A 14,990-nucleotide genomic window follows, 5' to 3' on the forward strand; every position below is an offset into this window, starting at 1 on the left:
GGATATTTGTTTGAATCTACTGTGTTCAGTTTCTCTGCAGTGGTTTCTGTAGAACAACACAGGCTCTCCAGTGCAGCACTTCCCACCTTTTTGGCTAAGGATGCCAATGAGATTTCTTAGATAAAACCTGTGCCTAATAATAGGTGTGGATTACTGTTGTGACTTGCTTTACCTATCATGTCCTCCCGGCGATCTGTTGCTGCTTGTTTTCCCAAAGGGGTGGGGACTCCAGCCCAGTGTCAGGTGCAGAACTCTTCAGCTAGTGGAGCTGCATGCTAGAATTTATTCTCTGTGGAAATGCAACTAATTGGAACCAAGGTATTTTCAGGAAGGTGCCTTCCCCCTCCCCCTGGCCTTTGCATCTGGTTATAAGTTGATGTCATAGTCGATTAGACATAGTGCCAGCTCCAGGGGTGTATGGTCTGCGTCAGAGGTTTCAAACTGTTCACACTGAACCTTGCAAACTCACTTCATTATTGCTGCACCCACTCAGGTGCTACCTGGCACTGATGTGAAGTGTGGGGGGGTTACAACCTCACGCTGAGAGAGAACAGCAGGTAGAACTCTACTGTCTGTAAAGATCCTGAGAGCCTGCAGTTTTGGTTTGAATTCTTTGGCATTCCTGGATATGTTATTTCCCAGGTAGCTGGGCTGGATGGCATTTTGGGCAGGGTTAATTTTCCAGGAATTATTTCTTGCCATCAAGATGACTGCTCATGGTGGGGGTTCAGAAGTGGCAAAACCATTTGGAGATATTTATTCCATCACCAGCCGGGTTCCAGGGCAAGAGAAGGGCATCCTGCCCTACCCTTCTCTCATCGGTGTTACATCCCTGCTTTTCTGGGTTGGTGCAATCTATACGGACAGGCACTGAGGCGAGTGGTTTGCCACGGGCATAGGCTGCCCAGGGAGGCGGTGGAGTCGCCGTCCCTGGAGGTGGTCAAGAAGACTGGCTGAGGCATTTAGTGCCATGGTCTGGTTGCTTGGCCAGGGCTGGGTTGGGCTGGAAGATTTTGGAGGTCTCTTCCAACCTGGTTGATTCTATGATTCTATGACTTGCACTGGCGAAGGACCCTCCAGCAGGTTTTTAGGTAGGCCATCGCGAAGCAGCAGTTCTGTTGGGCCAGACCCACACGGTTGAACGGCGGCACCATTCCCAGTCCTTGGAAGCCAAAGCCCCGCCCGGCGCCCGCCTCGCCGCTCCCCGTGCCCTTCTCTTGGCTCAGCCTGAACTGCAGACCGCGCCTTCGAGGGGACGGGGCTGGGGGGGCCCTGCCGCCCTCTCGGCTCGCTTCCTCCTCACCTTGCCCGCTGCCTCCATCAGCTCTTACCACCCCGGGGCTGTTCTCGGCGCCGGGCCCCGCCGAGCGGAAGCTTCTCCTCCGCCCGCCCCCTCGGGCAGCCCCGGCGGCGGGAGCAGCGGGAGCGGCGAGAGCAGCGGGAGCAGCGGGGGCGGCGGCCGCGCAGCGTCTCCCCGCCCTCCCCCTCCGACCGCCCCTCCGCGGCCGCCGAGCTCGGTCCTCCCAGCGCGTCGCTGGCGCCTTAGCTCCTCCTTGTCCTTCCTCGCGTGATTTTTATCGCGTCCATTTTTTTGCGCGGGCATAAATAAATAAATAAGGACAGCTGCCGCCCGGCCCCGCCGCCCCCCGCCCCCCGCCCGTCAGCGGCGGCAGCCAGGCCCCGCGCCGCGCAGGTGGGGCAGGCGGTGGGACGATGCGCAGCCCCCTCCCGTGACTCCGGCTCTCCGCCATGCCATGGGTTAGGCGGACTCCATCCAGAAGCCGAGAGGGCACCAGCCAAGCGAGGCGGCGGCAGGAAGCGGCGCGGCCCGGCCGAGGAGCGGCGGCGGGAGGCGGCGGCGGCGGGAGGCGGGCGCGGAGCCCCGCGGCTCCCTCCATGGACAGCGGCGAGGAATTATGAGCCGCGGCAGGCGGCCGGGACTGGCGCTCGCCCGCTGGGGCTTCCCCTCGCTGCACGCCCCGGAGCACCGGGGCTCGGTCTCGCACGCCCCCCGCCTAGTCCCCCCGGCAGCCTCTGCCCCCGGCTCCTGCCCCCCCGCCGCTGGCCCCGTCCCCCTTCTCCCCGCTGGGTGCTCGGGGTTAGGATAATCTCGCTCGCACCCAAACCACAGCGCTCCGCAGCTAATCCTGTCCCTTCCCCTCTCCCTCCCCACCCTGCCTCCGGCCCTTCCTCTCCTGGCGCTGTCCTCTTCTCTTCCCGCTCGCCCTCAGGCCCCTCCGTCCCCGTCCTCCCCGCTACCCCGCGGCGAGCCGGCGGCCGGGCGGGTGGGTGCGAGGTCGGGGCTGCCGGCCACCCCGCCCCTCCCCGGCGGGGCCGTCATTAGGCTGCCGGTTGATTACAGGGTATTGATTTGTATGTGCTTCTCCCGGCGCCGGCGGTGGCCGCTCCCGCTGGTGCCGCCACGGCCGCAGGAGTTAGGGCAGCGCTTCCCGTAGCAGCGGTGAGCTCCCACCAAATATGTCGGCTCCCGCCGGGCCCCGGGGCGGCCCCGCTCCTCCTCAGCCTCCTCCGGCTCCTCAGCCCGAGATGCCCGACCTCAGCCACCTCACGGAGGAAGAGCGGAAGATCATTCTGGCCGTCATGGACCGCCAGAAGAAAGAAGAGGAGAAGGAGCAATCCGTGCTCAAGTAAGGGTGTGCGCATCCCTTCCGCGTCCTCCTGGCCCACGGGCGCGGAGGTCCCTTCCCGGCCTCAGAGGCGCCATGGCCGGGGGCAGAGAGGGGAGCCGGGCGGCCGAGGGAGGGCAGGGGTGGCTCTTGTCGCCGGCCATGTCCCGGCTGCTGCTCGGCGCCGGGCGAGTGTGGGGCACGGAGGGGGGGACCTGCCACGGCGGGAGCGGGCGGAAACGGGGCCGGGAGGCCGCCGGGCAGGCAGGACGCCGCGGCCCGCACCTTCCGCCTGCCCAGCCGCCCTCCACGGCCCCGCACGCCCCGGCCCCGGCTGGGGCAAGGCGCCCAACATGGCCGCACAGGTGCCGTTCGCACCCGGCGTGTGCCATCGGGAGGACGGGGGGGGGTGGGTCGAGGCGGCGGTTGGCGCCGCCGGAGGGGGCGGATCGGCGGCATCGGGCTCCGTCCCGGGGGCGCGGCGGGCTCCGGGCTGGCGGCGGCAGCCTTTCCCGGCGTTGTCGCGGCCGCCCGGGGCGGAGCGGGACCGCTGGGGCCTAGGCTCCGGCCGTCTCGCTGGGTGGGTTTGCCACCGCCGCCATCTTCCCCCGACAACGTGTCTGCCGCCCGCCCCCGCCCCGCTGCTCTTTCCCGGCGGGAGCCGGGCGCCGGGGGAGCGCAGCGCCTTGCCGCCCTCCCGGCGCGGCCGTGGCAGGCAGCGGCCGCCCGGCTTCGGCCGCCCGGCTTCAGCCGCCCGGCTTCAGCACCGGCAGCTGTCCGCGGCCGCGCGGTGCCAGCACCGGGAGCTGTCCGCGGCCGTGCCGCCGCTGCGGCCGTGTGCGAAGCCAGGCGGCCCCGGCCCGGCGTCGCGGGGTCTCGTCCTGCTACTGCTGCCCGGGCACGGCGTGAAGCAGTGTGGGGCGGGAGAGCTTGAGCTTTCCTCTTGCTTGAGCTGTGCCCCAGCGCCCGGGGGAACCGGGTCCCGCAGAGCAGTGTCCTTCCCCGCCGTGCCAGCTGGGCAGGCAGCAAAGCAGAGCTGACTGCTCTCCCTCCCTGGCGGGGTGACCACGCTGACTTCCAGCAGCTTACAAATCGGCAGAGCTGCTGCTGTGGTGGCCCTCACTTTTATGAGTGCGGTGAAGCTGAAGCCCTAAGGCTTTTTTATAACGAAATCAGTGCTGTGTCTTGGAGATACTACCCGCGGCTCAGCACAGGGGAGCTGCCTCCTGAGCTCTAGGGGCTGACTTTGGGAAGTCTGTTTCCAAGGTGCATTGCATTGCGTTGTCGTCGTAACGAAAACTTAAGCTCCTGTTCGTGCGGCAGCTACTAAACTGCGAGGGGACGTCCTGAGAGCGCTTCTGTGTCCGTTTGCAAAGGCGGCTTGGTTTTATCTTTGATGCTGGGTGAACGATGTGAAGAGCATCATGTGAGCACTCGGAGTGCCACATCTGAGCCGCACACACCGCTGGCTGGCGTGGTGCTTCTTATCCCAACGCCATTTAGGCTCCTTTGCCTTGCCGAGTCTTGTGACAGATGAAAAGAAATGCAGGGCATTGGGGTTTGAGGTTTTTTTTTTGCACTCTTAAAATTCAGTCACAGAAATGGGCATGGTGATTTAGTCGAGCTGTGATTTGAATGTGTAACAGCAGCGTTATGGTTCTAAGGAAGGCTCCTGGCAACTTTTGGTGCGGACGATGATGTTTAATGATGCAACGTGAAGCAGGGCTTCAGTATCATGATAGGATGGGCTTGAACTGCTAAGCCTACAAGTGAACAGGCAGCTGGCCTCAAGTAGTGGCAAGGTAAACCCAAGTGAAAACAAAACCCATCAAACAGAACTGTGTCCTTTTGTGATCTTCAGGATCTCTCAGGTGGCCAGCACCAGAATGAGAGGACACAGCCTCAGGCTACACCAGGGGAAATTTAGGCTGGAGGTGAGGAGAAAGTTCTTCCCTGAGAGAGTCATTGGACACTGGAATGGGCTGCCCGGGGAGGTGGTGGAGTCGCCGTCCCTGGAGCTGTTCAAGGCAGGACTGGACGTGGCACTTGGTGCCATGGTCTAGCCTTGAGCTCTGTGGTAAAGGGTTGGACTTGATGATCTGTGAGGTCTCTTCCAACCCTGGTGATACTGGGATGCTGTGATCTTGGAAGCAGACTGTGGCCTTTCTCAAATCTAAACTATTAAAGTATTGAATTCCACATGAGGAAAATGGTAGGGCTTAAAGTCTGTGCACAGAGGGTAGCCTAGGGCAGCTCTCCCAGGGAAATGCTGCTGGCAGTGCCATTTAGAGAGGGGGCCCTCAGTATTTCACAGCGTACCTAAGAGCGATCCAGTGCCAGATGAGCAACTGTGGAGTGACTCCTTGAACCACCAGGTACATGTTTATTCTGAAGGTACCTACAGCTTCATTGTGCCTAACCCTCCACCAAAGTCATACCAGTGCTCAGTCTGCATTTTTAGGTAGGTATTATTGAGCTCAATTCTCTTGGCAGATGGTTTTCCTTCTGTCAAGAGAAGAGAAAAAAGAAGAAAGAAATCTCCCCCCCCCCCCCGCCCTCATATTTATATGAATGAACTACTGTTATTGCACAGAGATAAATATAGAGCTAAATCCTGCAGCCTTTGTGCAAGTGTAATTCTCCTCGAAGGCAAGCTGCTTTTGAAGTGGAAGGTATTTTTGTCTGACTAAGCAATAAAATGGTGTCACATCATTCTGTGGAGAAGCACAGTGGGGGTGTGGGGGTGTGTGGTGCTGGTGGGGGTGGGGATAAATAAAGATGCTGAAGAGAAGGGTTGGCATTTAGCGATATTAACAGGAGAACTGCTGTGGTGGTGTAGAAAGGGTGAAGCATGGGTTTCCCCTGGTTAGTTTCTGTTTAATCTGGTGATTTCTAGTGGCTGAGTGTCAGTATGAATGGTTGGGCTCTGGGCTCTGCTCCCTTGCCCCATTCTGTTGCCATTTGGTGCTTCTCAGATTCTTCTGCTGTGCCCATCGCTGTGGTGTTTGAGCATCTTCCAAAAGTGCATTAAGTAGTGTGACTCACATCTGTAATGTGGACTATTTATTCTTCTCCTTTTCACTCCCTGGGGTAAATATGTGTGGATTTAAAATAGATACAGAACTTCTCCTTATGCTGGTTTTACTCTTTCTGGGGAAAGGAAATGCAGATGGTATTGAGTTGTAATCTGTAGCAAGTAATAGTGATCAGGTCAGCATGAATTCTTGCCAGGATTTGCTGGAACATGATGGCATGGAAAGCAGAAGCTTTCCAGATTTGCTCTCTCCTTTGGCCTGCTTTGGTCTCTGAAATACACCAGCTACACTTGTGCACTGTGTGCCTGTGGCAGAGCTGGAAGGAGGAGGCTGAGCAGCAAGCTCTGCTGCTTTGACTGTCTCTCTTCTGGAGTCTCTGGGACTCTTGGAGTGTACTGTGAATGTCATGTACTAAGAAGGTGCCTTTTTGGCAAGGTAACTGCACATATATTTTGCATGACATTTAATAGGCATAGTGCATGGCATTCAGAGAGAATGAATTGATGTCTGTGCAGTGAATTGAAGTCCTCTGCTGCTACAGGAATAATTATGTATGTTCAACTCTCATCTTGGTGGAAGTTTTACTCTCTTGGATATAGCACAGAACTTTTGTCAGTGGCTTTTCCTTTGTATTATGCAAGTCCTTCCTCTTGGCAGTTTCAGTTTTGTGTGTGCAAGCTTTCTACTAGGTTTTAGATAGCACATTGCCTCCATATAGAATCATAGAATCAACCTGGTTGGAAGACACCTCCAAAATCATCCAGTCCAACCTAGCACCCAGCCCTATCCAGTCAACCAGACCATGGCACTGAGTGCCTCGTCCCTATAGATTGATGCATGGGGTCAGACTTGTGCCTTTTCAGTTTTCATGTGTACTTTGTTTCCTATAGCCAAGGACTGGATTGAGAGAATGCACACAGGAAAAGAAAGGATTTGTAGAAGGTGTTAGGGTGCTGATATGTGTAAAGATCTCTGTTTCAGCCTGGGAGGTGTGCATGTACACTTTCCTAGTTGCAGTATCCTGAGTTTCCAGCTTCTTTGCCTAACTGTTCTAAAGATAAAAGGCTCTTCTTGTAAAGTCAGATTCACAGCTCTGAAAATGCCTGCATTTTGGCTTTCTGTGGGTGTGGACACTCTGGCCCAAGAGAAGACAAGTTTACCCAAGAGGAATTTCATTATGAAGCCATTTAGCTTTTCATATGTTTACTGCATCCAGTTCTGGAGCCCCTGGGACAAGAGGGCTGTGGAGATGCTGGAGAGTGTCCAGAGCAGGGCCAGGAGGATGCTCAGAGGGCTGCAGCAGCTCTGCTGTGAGCACAGACTGAAAGAGTTGGGGCTGTGCAGGCTGGAGCAGAGGAGGCTCCCAGGGGACCTTCTTGTGGACTTTCAGTATTTGAAGTGGCCTACAAAAAAGCTGGGGAGGGACTTTTGAGGCTATCAGGAAGTGACAGGACTGGGGGGAATGGAGCAAAGCTGGAGGTGGGGAGAGTGAGGCTGGAGGTGAGGAGGAAGTTGTTGAGCATGAGAGTGGTGAGAGGCTGGAATGGGTTGCCCAGGGAGGTGGCTGAGGCCCCATGGCTGGGGGTGTTTGAGGCCAGGCTGGCTGAGGCTGTGTGCAGCCTGCTCTAGGGTAGGGTGTCCCTGGGCATGGCAGGGGGTTGGAACTGGCTGATCCTTGTGGTCCCTTCCAGCCATGACTGATTGTGTGAGTCTGTGATATCAGTGAAGCAGCACAGCTTCACCACGAGGTCCTTACAGAAGGTCTCTCCTGCACGTGTGTGGGGCTGAAATCAGCTGGCATCGTCTGCTGCTTTCTGCAGGTGGAGCTGGGGAAGGGTGGTTCTGTGTCAGGCACCGTTGCTAAGTCCAGAGTAAGCTTTAAGGAAGTGCAGCCGACTGCAGGCTTGTGTGTGCTCCGTTACTGTGCCCATGGGTGCAGAGCTGTGGCAAAAACTGGGCAGATGAGATGACTGAAACAAAATCTCTGACAGACAGACCTCAGATAAGCTAAACTGTGTGGGCTCTGTGTGGCACTGTGAGTGGGTGAGGTGTGGGGCAGGATGCTGGGCCTGGGGGAGAGGAATAGCAGCAATGTGCCCTGCTGGCCAAGAGGCCAATGGGGTCCTGGGGGGCATTAAGCAGGTCAAGGGAGATTCTCCTCCCCTTCAGCTCTGCCAGGCTGAGACCTCATCTTGAATACTGCCTTCAGTTCTGACCTCCCCAGTTGAAGAGGGACAGGGATCTGCTGGAGAGGGTCCAGCAGGGCTGTGAGCATGATGAGGGGACTGCAGCACTGCCTGGTGAGGAGAGGCTGAGGGACCTGGGGCTGCTCACTCTGGAGAAGAGAAGACTGAGAGGAGATTGAATCAATGTTTATAACTATCTGAGGGCTGGGGGTCAGGAGGGGGGGACAGGCTCTGCTCACTGCTCCCTGGGAGCAGCAATGGATGGAAGCTGCAGCACAGGAGGCTCCACCTCAAGAGGCAACTTCTTGACTGTAAGGGTCCCAGAGCCCTGGCACAGGCTGCCCAGAGAGGCTGTGGAGTCTCCTTCTGTGGAGCCTTTCCAGGCCTGTCTGGATGTGTTGCTGTGTGCCCTGAGCTAGATTGTGTGGTGCTGCTATGGCAGGGGGGTTGGGCTCAATTATCTCTTTGGGTCCTTTCCAACCCCTGACATCCTGTGAGCCTGTGGAGGAGCAGACGAATGGCTGTGAGTCAGGGCAGTGCAAGTATCTGCCTCACAAAGCTGTTGTGCAGTTTTATAAGTGGCTATCCTGCATTACAAACAATAAGTCTGATTTGCACTGCTATGGAAGCTTCATACATTTAGGATTCAGACTTTGGGGTGGGCAGGATGAGAGATGTAGGTGATGATTATTGGCTTTGGGTTTGGTTTTCTGTTTGAAATAGAGACATGTATGTGGGAATGGTCAAAGTCTGCAGGGTGATGCCAAAAGATTTGCACACGCTGGGACTCAAGGTGGTTTTTAGTCATCTTAAGTTAGGCTTCCATAAATGTGCACTGCCCTTTGTCTGATTCTAGAGTGCTGATCAGAAGAGTTCGTTGCTACACCCCTCAACAATTTGCTCTTCTTGCAGTATTTAACATAATAAGAGAAATTGTTTCCATGTTTGAAGTAAAACATGGTCAAGGTGGCCTGGAAAGTCAGAAGCCTCTGCAGTGAAAATAAGAGGTAGTTACACAAAAATATACAGTTGAGAAAGATAGTTACCCCCTGCCCTGCTTTCTTGTTGGAACTAGGTGAGCTTTGAGGTCCCTTCCAACCTAAACCATTCTGTGCTCGATGTGGGAGGTGTCCCTGCCTATGGCAGGGGGCTGGGACTGGATAATCTTTGAGGTCCCTTCTAACCTAAACCATTCTATGATTCTTCTCTGCCCTTTTCCAGGGCAGAGCTCATTGCTGTCTGCATCTACCGGAGGGGAGGCTGTAGCCAGGTGGGGTTGGGCTCTGCTGCCAGGCAACCAGCAATAGAACAAGGGGATACAGTCTCAAGTTGTGCCAGGGCAGGTCTAGGCTGGATGTTAGGAGGAAGTTGCTGGCAGAGAGTGATTGGCATTGGAATGGGCTGCCCAGGGAGGTGGTGGAGTTGCTGTGGCTGGAGGTGTTGAAGCCAAGCCTGGCTGGGGCACTTAGTGCCATGGTCTGGTTGGTTGGGCAGGGCTGGGTGCTAGGTTGGGCTGGCTGAGCTTGGAGCTCTCTTCCAACCTGGTTGATTGATTCTGTGATTCTCTCCTGTCTGATAATGTTCTTTATCATCTCCCCTTTCTTCTGCTTTAGCAGTTTGTGCTGCTTTTTGGGCCTCTCTCAAAACTGTCATTAGTCCTTTCAGCACTCAGACATTGCATACTGTAGGTGGCATTTGTCAGGGTGCTGGGGCTCATGCCATTTGCTCTTCAGGAAGACCCAGTGTTTGCATCTAGTACACTTTTGGGCACTGTGTGCACATGGCAGCAGCAGGGCTTCCTCTTAGTGACTAAGCAGAAGGTATGTGGAGGCTATGGAGAGTGGCCACTGCACTAATTAGTGGGCTGGCTAATGACAATGCTACACTGAGTAATATTTCAGGGGGCTGAAATAGTGCTGATGTTCCTGCATTCAAGAGAGGTGGTTCTTCCCCTTTGCTCTGCTGAGATCCCCCCTCAAACACTGTGTCCAGTGCTGATGTTCCCATCATAAGGACAAAGAGCAGTTGGAGGGTCCAGAGGAGGCCACAAAGATGCTCCAAGGGCTGGAGCAGCTCTGCTGTGAGCACAGGCTGAGGGATCTGGGGGTGTGCAGCCTGCAGAGGAGAAGGCTCCAGGGGCACCTCAGAGCTGCTGCCAGTGCCTGAAGGGGATCCTGCAGGAAGGCTGCAGAGGGACTGCTCCTGAGGGTGTCTGAGACAGGCCAAGGGGGAATGGTTTGGAGCTGAGGCAGAGCAGGGTTAGAGTGGAGCTGAGGAAGAAGCTGTTGAGTGTGAGGGTGGTGAGAGTCTGGCCCAGGCTGCCCAGGGAGGCTGTGGCTGCCTCCTTGGTGGGGGTGTTCAAGGTCAGATTGGATGAGGCCTTGAGCAGCTGAATTTAGTTGAGAGGTTCCCTGCCCATGGTGGGGAGGTTGGAGTGGATGAGCTCTGAGATCCCTTTCAACCTGAGCCATTCTCTGGTGAGTTGCATATAGTTATAGTAAGACCTGAAACCACACAGGGCCGGAAAGGAGAAAAGCTGATACAGGATTTAGTTAACAGAGAACTTGCAGAACAGGTATTAGACACCAGCATCCTGAAATCTTGTACCACAGCTGCTTTTGCTTTCTTTGAAACCAAAAAAGTAGGGAACAAAGAATTTTACACCTTCAAGGCATGAGTGTAGATCATACTTCAAGGCATTGGGACTGTATAGACTCCTAGAGTGGTTTAGGTTGAAAGGGACCTCAAGCATCATCCAGTTCCAACCCCCTGCCATAGGCAGGGACATCTCCCACTAGAAAAGGTTGCTCAAGGCCTCATCCAGCCTGGCCTTGAACACCTCCAGGGAGGTTGTGGAGCACAGAATCACCCAATGAGATCAGAGATCCCATTGGGTGATTCTGTGCTCCACAACCTCCCTGGGCAACCTGTGCCAGTGTCTCACCACCCTCACTGCAAACAACTTCTTCTTAGCATCCTGTTTAAATCTCCCCTCTGCGAGTTCAAACCCATTCCTCCTCCTCCTGCCATTACCAGACCTTGTCAATAGTCCCTCCCCAGCCCTCCTGTAGCCCCCTTCAGATATTGGAAGGTCACTCCAAGGCCTCCTCCAAGCCTTCTCTTCTCCTGGCTGCAGAGCCCAAACTCTCTCAGCCTGTCCTCAGAGCAGAGCTGCTGCAGCCCTCTCAGCATCTTTGTGGCCTCCTCTGCACTGGCTCCAACACTTCCATGTCCTACAAAGTCCTGAGTGCTGAAATTCTGGTGAGGTTAGGGAGCTGAGTGCTCCATTCTGCCTTTTGTCTGCATGCATCTGTGAGCTGAGTAATGTCTAAATAACTGAGGATGGCAAAGGAATGATTTTTCCACTGAAACAACTGCTTAATTAGTGTGTGTACTGCAAGGGCAGAAATACACAGAATCATAGAATCATAGAATCAAGCAGGTTGGAAGAGAGCTCCAAGATCATTCAGTCCAACCTAGCACCGAGCCCTGCCCAACCAACCAGACCATGGCACTAAGTGCCCCAGCCAGGCTTTTCCTGAACATCTCCTGGCACAGTCACTCCACCACCTCCCTGGGCAGCCCATTCCAATGCCAATCACTCTCTCTGCCAACAACTTCTTCCTAACATCCAGCCTAGACCTGCCTTGGCACAGCTTGAGGCTGTGTCCTCTTGTTCTGTTGCTGGGTGTCTGGGAGAAGAGCCCAACCCCATCTGGCTACAATCTCTTTTCAGATAGTTATAGGGAACAGTGAGCTCTGCCCTGAGCCTCCTCTGCTGCAGGCTGCACCCCCCCAGCTCCCTCAGCCTCTCCTCACAGGGCTGTGCTCCAGGCCCCTCCCCAGCCTTGCTGCCCTTCTCCAAACACCTTCCAGCACCTCAACAGCTCTCTGCAATGGAGGAGCCCAGAACTGGACACAGCACTCAAGGGGTGGCCTGAGCAGTGCTGAGCACAGGGGCACAAGAACCTCCCTTGTCCTGCTGGCCACACTGCTCCTGAGCCAGCCCAGGATGCCATTGGCTCTGCTGCCCATCTGGGCACACTGCTGCCTCCTGTTCATCTCCTCTCTAACAGCACCCCCAGGTCCCTCTCTGCCTGGCTGCTCTCAGCCACTCTGGCCCCAGCCTGTAGCACTGCTTGGGGTTGTTGTTCAGTTTTGGGCACTGTAAAGAAGAGAGCTGTGGAGGTGCTGGAGCAGGTCCAGAGGAGGGCAACAAAACTAGGGAAAGGCCTGGAGAATAAATCTGATGAGGGGAGACTGAGGGAGCTGGGGATGGTTAGTGTGAGGAAGAGGAGGCTGAGGGCAGATCTCATTGCTGTCTGCAGCTACCTGAAGGGACATTGTTCAGAGGCTGCTGCTGGGCCCTGCTCACAGGTAATGGAGACAGAACAAGGGGGAATGGCCTCAGGCTGAGGCTGGGGAGATTTAGATTGGACATTAGGAAAAAGTTTTCCATGGAGAGAGTGGTAAGGGACTGGAATGAGCTGCCCAGGGAGGTGGTGGAGTCACCCAGCCTGGCTGTGTTTCAGGGTGGTTTGGCTGTGGTACTCAGGGCTATGGTTTAAGGTGAATCCTGTAGAGTTCTAGGTTGGAGTTGGTGATCCTGAGGGGCTGCATGGTGCTGTGATTCTGTGTTGGAAGTGCAGAATCAGTGCCGAGTTAGGAAGCTACTCCTGTGTATGATATTTGCTTATTTCCCACATTGTTTCTCCAGGGCATTATCCTGAAGCTGCAATGGGATCAGTCAGGACTGAGGTTATGGGAGTTAATGTAACAGGACAAGATCATATGGGGGAGAAGACTGGATGAGACACTTAGTGCCATGGTCTAATTGACTGGCTAGGGCTGGGTGCTAGGTTGGACTGAATGAGCTTGGAGGTCTCTTCCAACCTGATTGATTCTATGATTCTATGATTTAAGAAGTTAATAAGTGTCATTTTGGGGAGAGTGAGAGTCTGGAGTGATTTCATACTGTTCCCTGCTGTTTCCATTGAGGGTGGAAGGCAATTCTCCTGTGGTTCTTCAACTCAAGGATGCTCTGGCATCACATTTGCCTGCCCGAGTGTGTTTGCAGAGTGGTTTTAGTTGCACTTTGATAAACTGAAATGAAATCAATTAGTTCTGATCATTTGCACCAGGCTGCTGTATTCATCTGTCAGAACTCTGAAATTTCCATGTGAGAGCCTGAGGAGCATCTTTGCTGCAGACTTTGTTCTTTTGATTCAGCCTTTGCTCTTTCATAAAAATCATAATGAGATACCCTGTGTGTCCTAGCAGGAGTTAGTGAGAGCTGAGCCTGTGTGTGCCTATTTAGGCAGTTCAGAGAATCATAGAATGAGTCAGGGACAGGGCCTCAGCCACCTCCCTGGGCAACCCATTCCAGCCTCTCACCACTCTCATGCTCAGCAACTTCCTCCTCACCTCCAGCCTCACTCTCCTCATCTCCAGCTTTGCTCCATTCCCCCCAGCCCTGTCACTCCCTGACAGCCTAAAAAGTCCCTCCTCAGCATTCTTAAGATGCTGGAAGGCCACAATAAGGTCACCTGGGGGACTTCTCTCCAGACTGAACAGCCCCAACTCCCTCAGTCTCTCCTCACAGCAGATCAGCTCCAGCTCTCTGCTCATCCTCGTGGCCCTGCTCTGGACACCTCCCAGCACCTCCATATCCCTCTTGCCCCAGGGGCTCCAGAACTGGCTGCAGTACTCCAGGTGAGGTCTCACCTGTGCATAGCAGAGGGGCAGGATCACTTCCCTTGCCCTGCTGCCCACACTGCTCCTGCTGCAGCCCAGGCTCTGGCTGCTCTCTGGGCTGCCAGAGCACACTGACAGCTCAGACTGAGCTTCTCATCCACCAGCACCCCCAAGTCTCTCTGCTCAGGGCTGCTCTCAAGCCAGTCACTGCCCAGCCTGTATTGGTGCTTGGCATTGCCTCGACCCAGATGCAGGACTTTGCACTTCAGAACTGAGTGCTGCAGTGTGTCAGCAGGAAACCTTTTCCCATCTACTGTTGCTCTGACTCCTGGTGCATTTGCACTTTTTTTCTCTTTACTTAAAAGAGGAGTGAGCAGAAGCAATGCTTTTAGAGCTGCTTAAAGCCCACATAATACATACACTAAGAGAGAATAGGGCTGGTCAGGACCTTCAAAGGTCTTCCAGTTCACCCTTTGCCTCAAAGTGTGGCCAAATCTAAGATATTAATTTCCCACACTTGTTTGTCTTATCTAACAATGCCCAACTGTAAGGGCCTGCCTAGGCAGTGGGAAGAAGCCATGGAACTGATGACACACAGAATGTCAGCATCTCTGCAAGCTCCTGCACAGGAGAAGGCAAGGGGGTCATAGAATCACAGAATCAGCCAGGCTGGAAGAGAGCTCCAAGCTCAGCCAGCCCAACCTAGCACCCAGCCCTGCCCAACCAACCAGACCATGGCACTAAGTGCCCCAGCCAGGCTTGGCTGCAACACCTCCAGCCACAGCCACTCCACCACCTCCCTGGGCAGCCCATTCCAATGCCAATCACTCTCTCTGACAACAACTTCCTAACAACATCCAGCCTAGACCTGCCCTGGCACAGCTCTATCCCCTTGTTCTCTCAGGGTAAAGCTGTTGGATCCAGCATGAAGCTGTAACCTTTTTCCCCTCCCTTTTTTTCTTCTTTCCTTATCTTTTCACATGCTACTTTGCTATAGAAAGGTGTAAGAACAATAGATCCAACTCTTGACCTAGCCTAGGGTTCCTTGAACTCTCTGTGTTACCTTTCTCAATTAGTCAGAAGCATTACCCCTACCAATAGGTTTTTCTTTCCTGCCATTTGCTACTTATTCTCTCCTCAATGGAAATGCAGAGCAGTCCTGCTTTTCTGTTTGCAGTGACCTTGCATGCCTTTCACAGGTAGAATCATATAGAATCACAGAATCAATCAAGTTGGAAGAGACCTCCAAGCTCATCCAGTCCAACCTAGCAGCCAGCCCTATCCAGTCAACCAGACCATGGCACTAAATGCATCATCCAGTCTCTTTTTCAACACCTCCAGGCACAGCCACTCCACCACCTCCCTGGGCAGCCCCTTCCAATGCCAATCACTCTCTCTGCCAACAACTTCCTCCTAACATCCAGCCTAGACCTCTCCTGGCACAGCTT

At 54.8% G+C, this 14,990-nt stretch overlaps 1 protein-coding gene across 42 annotated transcripts in view; it reads left to right on the forward strand.

Moving 5' to 3' along the window:
* Window positions 1-1,474: 1,474 nt before the first annotated feature.
* Window positions 1,475-14,990, forward strand: part of RIMS2 (regulating synaptic membrane exocytosis 2) — a 493,599-nt gene continuing 480,083 nt past the window's right edge. For 26 of the 42 annotated variants that reach the window (XM_064154116.1, XM_064154114.1, XM_064154086.1 and 23 more), the window contains exon 1: window positions 1,487-2,648. In XM_064154116.1, the coding sequence (XP_064010186.1) occupies window positions 2,479-2,648 (170 nt within the window). In that variant the 5' untranslated portion in view covers window positions 1,487-2,478. Of the gene's footprint in view, window positions 2,649-14,990 lie in introns of all 42 variants that reach the window. The other 16 variants (XM_064154088.1, XM_064154117.1, XM_064154118.1 and 13 more) reach the window with 4 other exon arrangements.

Source organism: Pogoniulus pusillus, chromosome 14 (genome assembly GCF_015220805.1).
Source record: "Pogoniulus pusillus isolate bPogPus1 chromosome 14, bPogPus1.pri, whole genome shotgun sequence".
NCBI lineage: Eukaryota > Metazoa > Chordata > Aves > Piciformes > Lybiidae > Pogoniulus > Pogoniulus pusillus.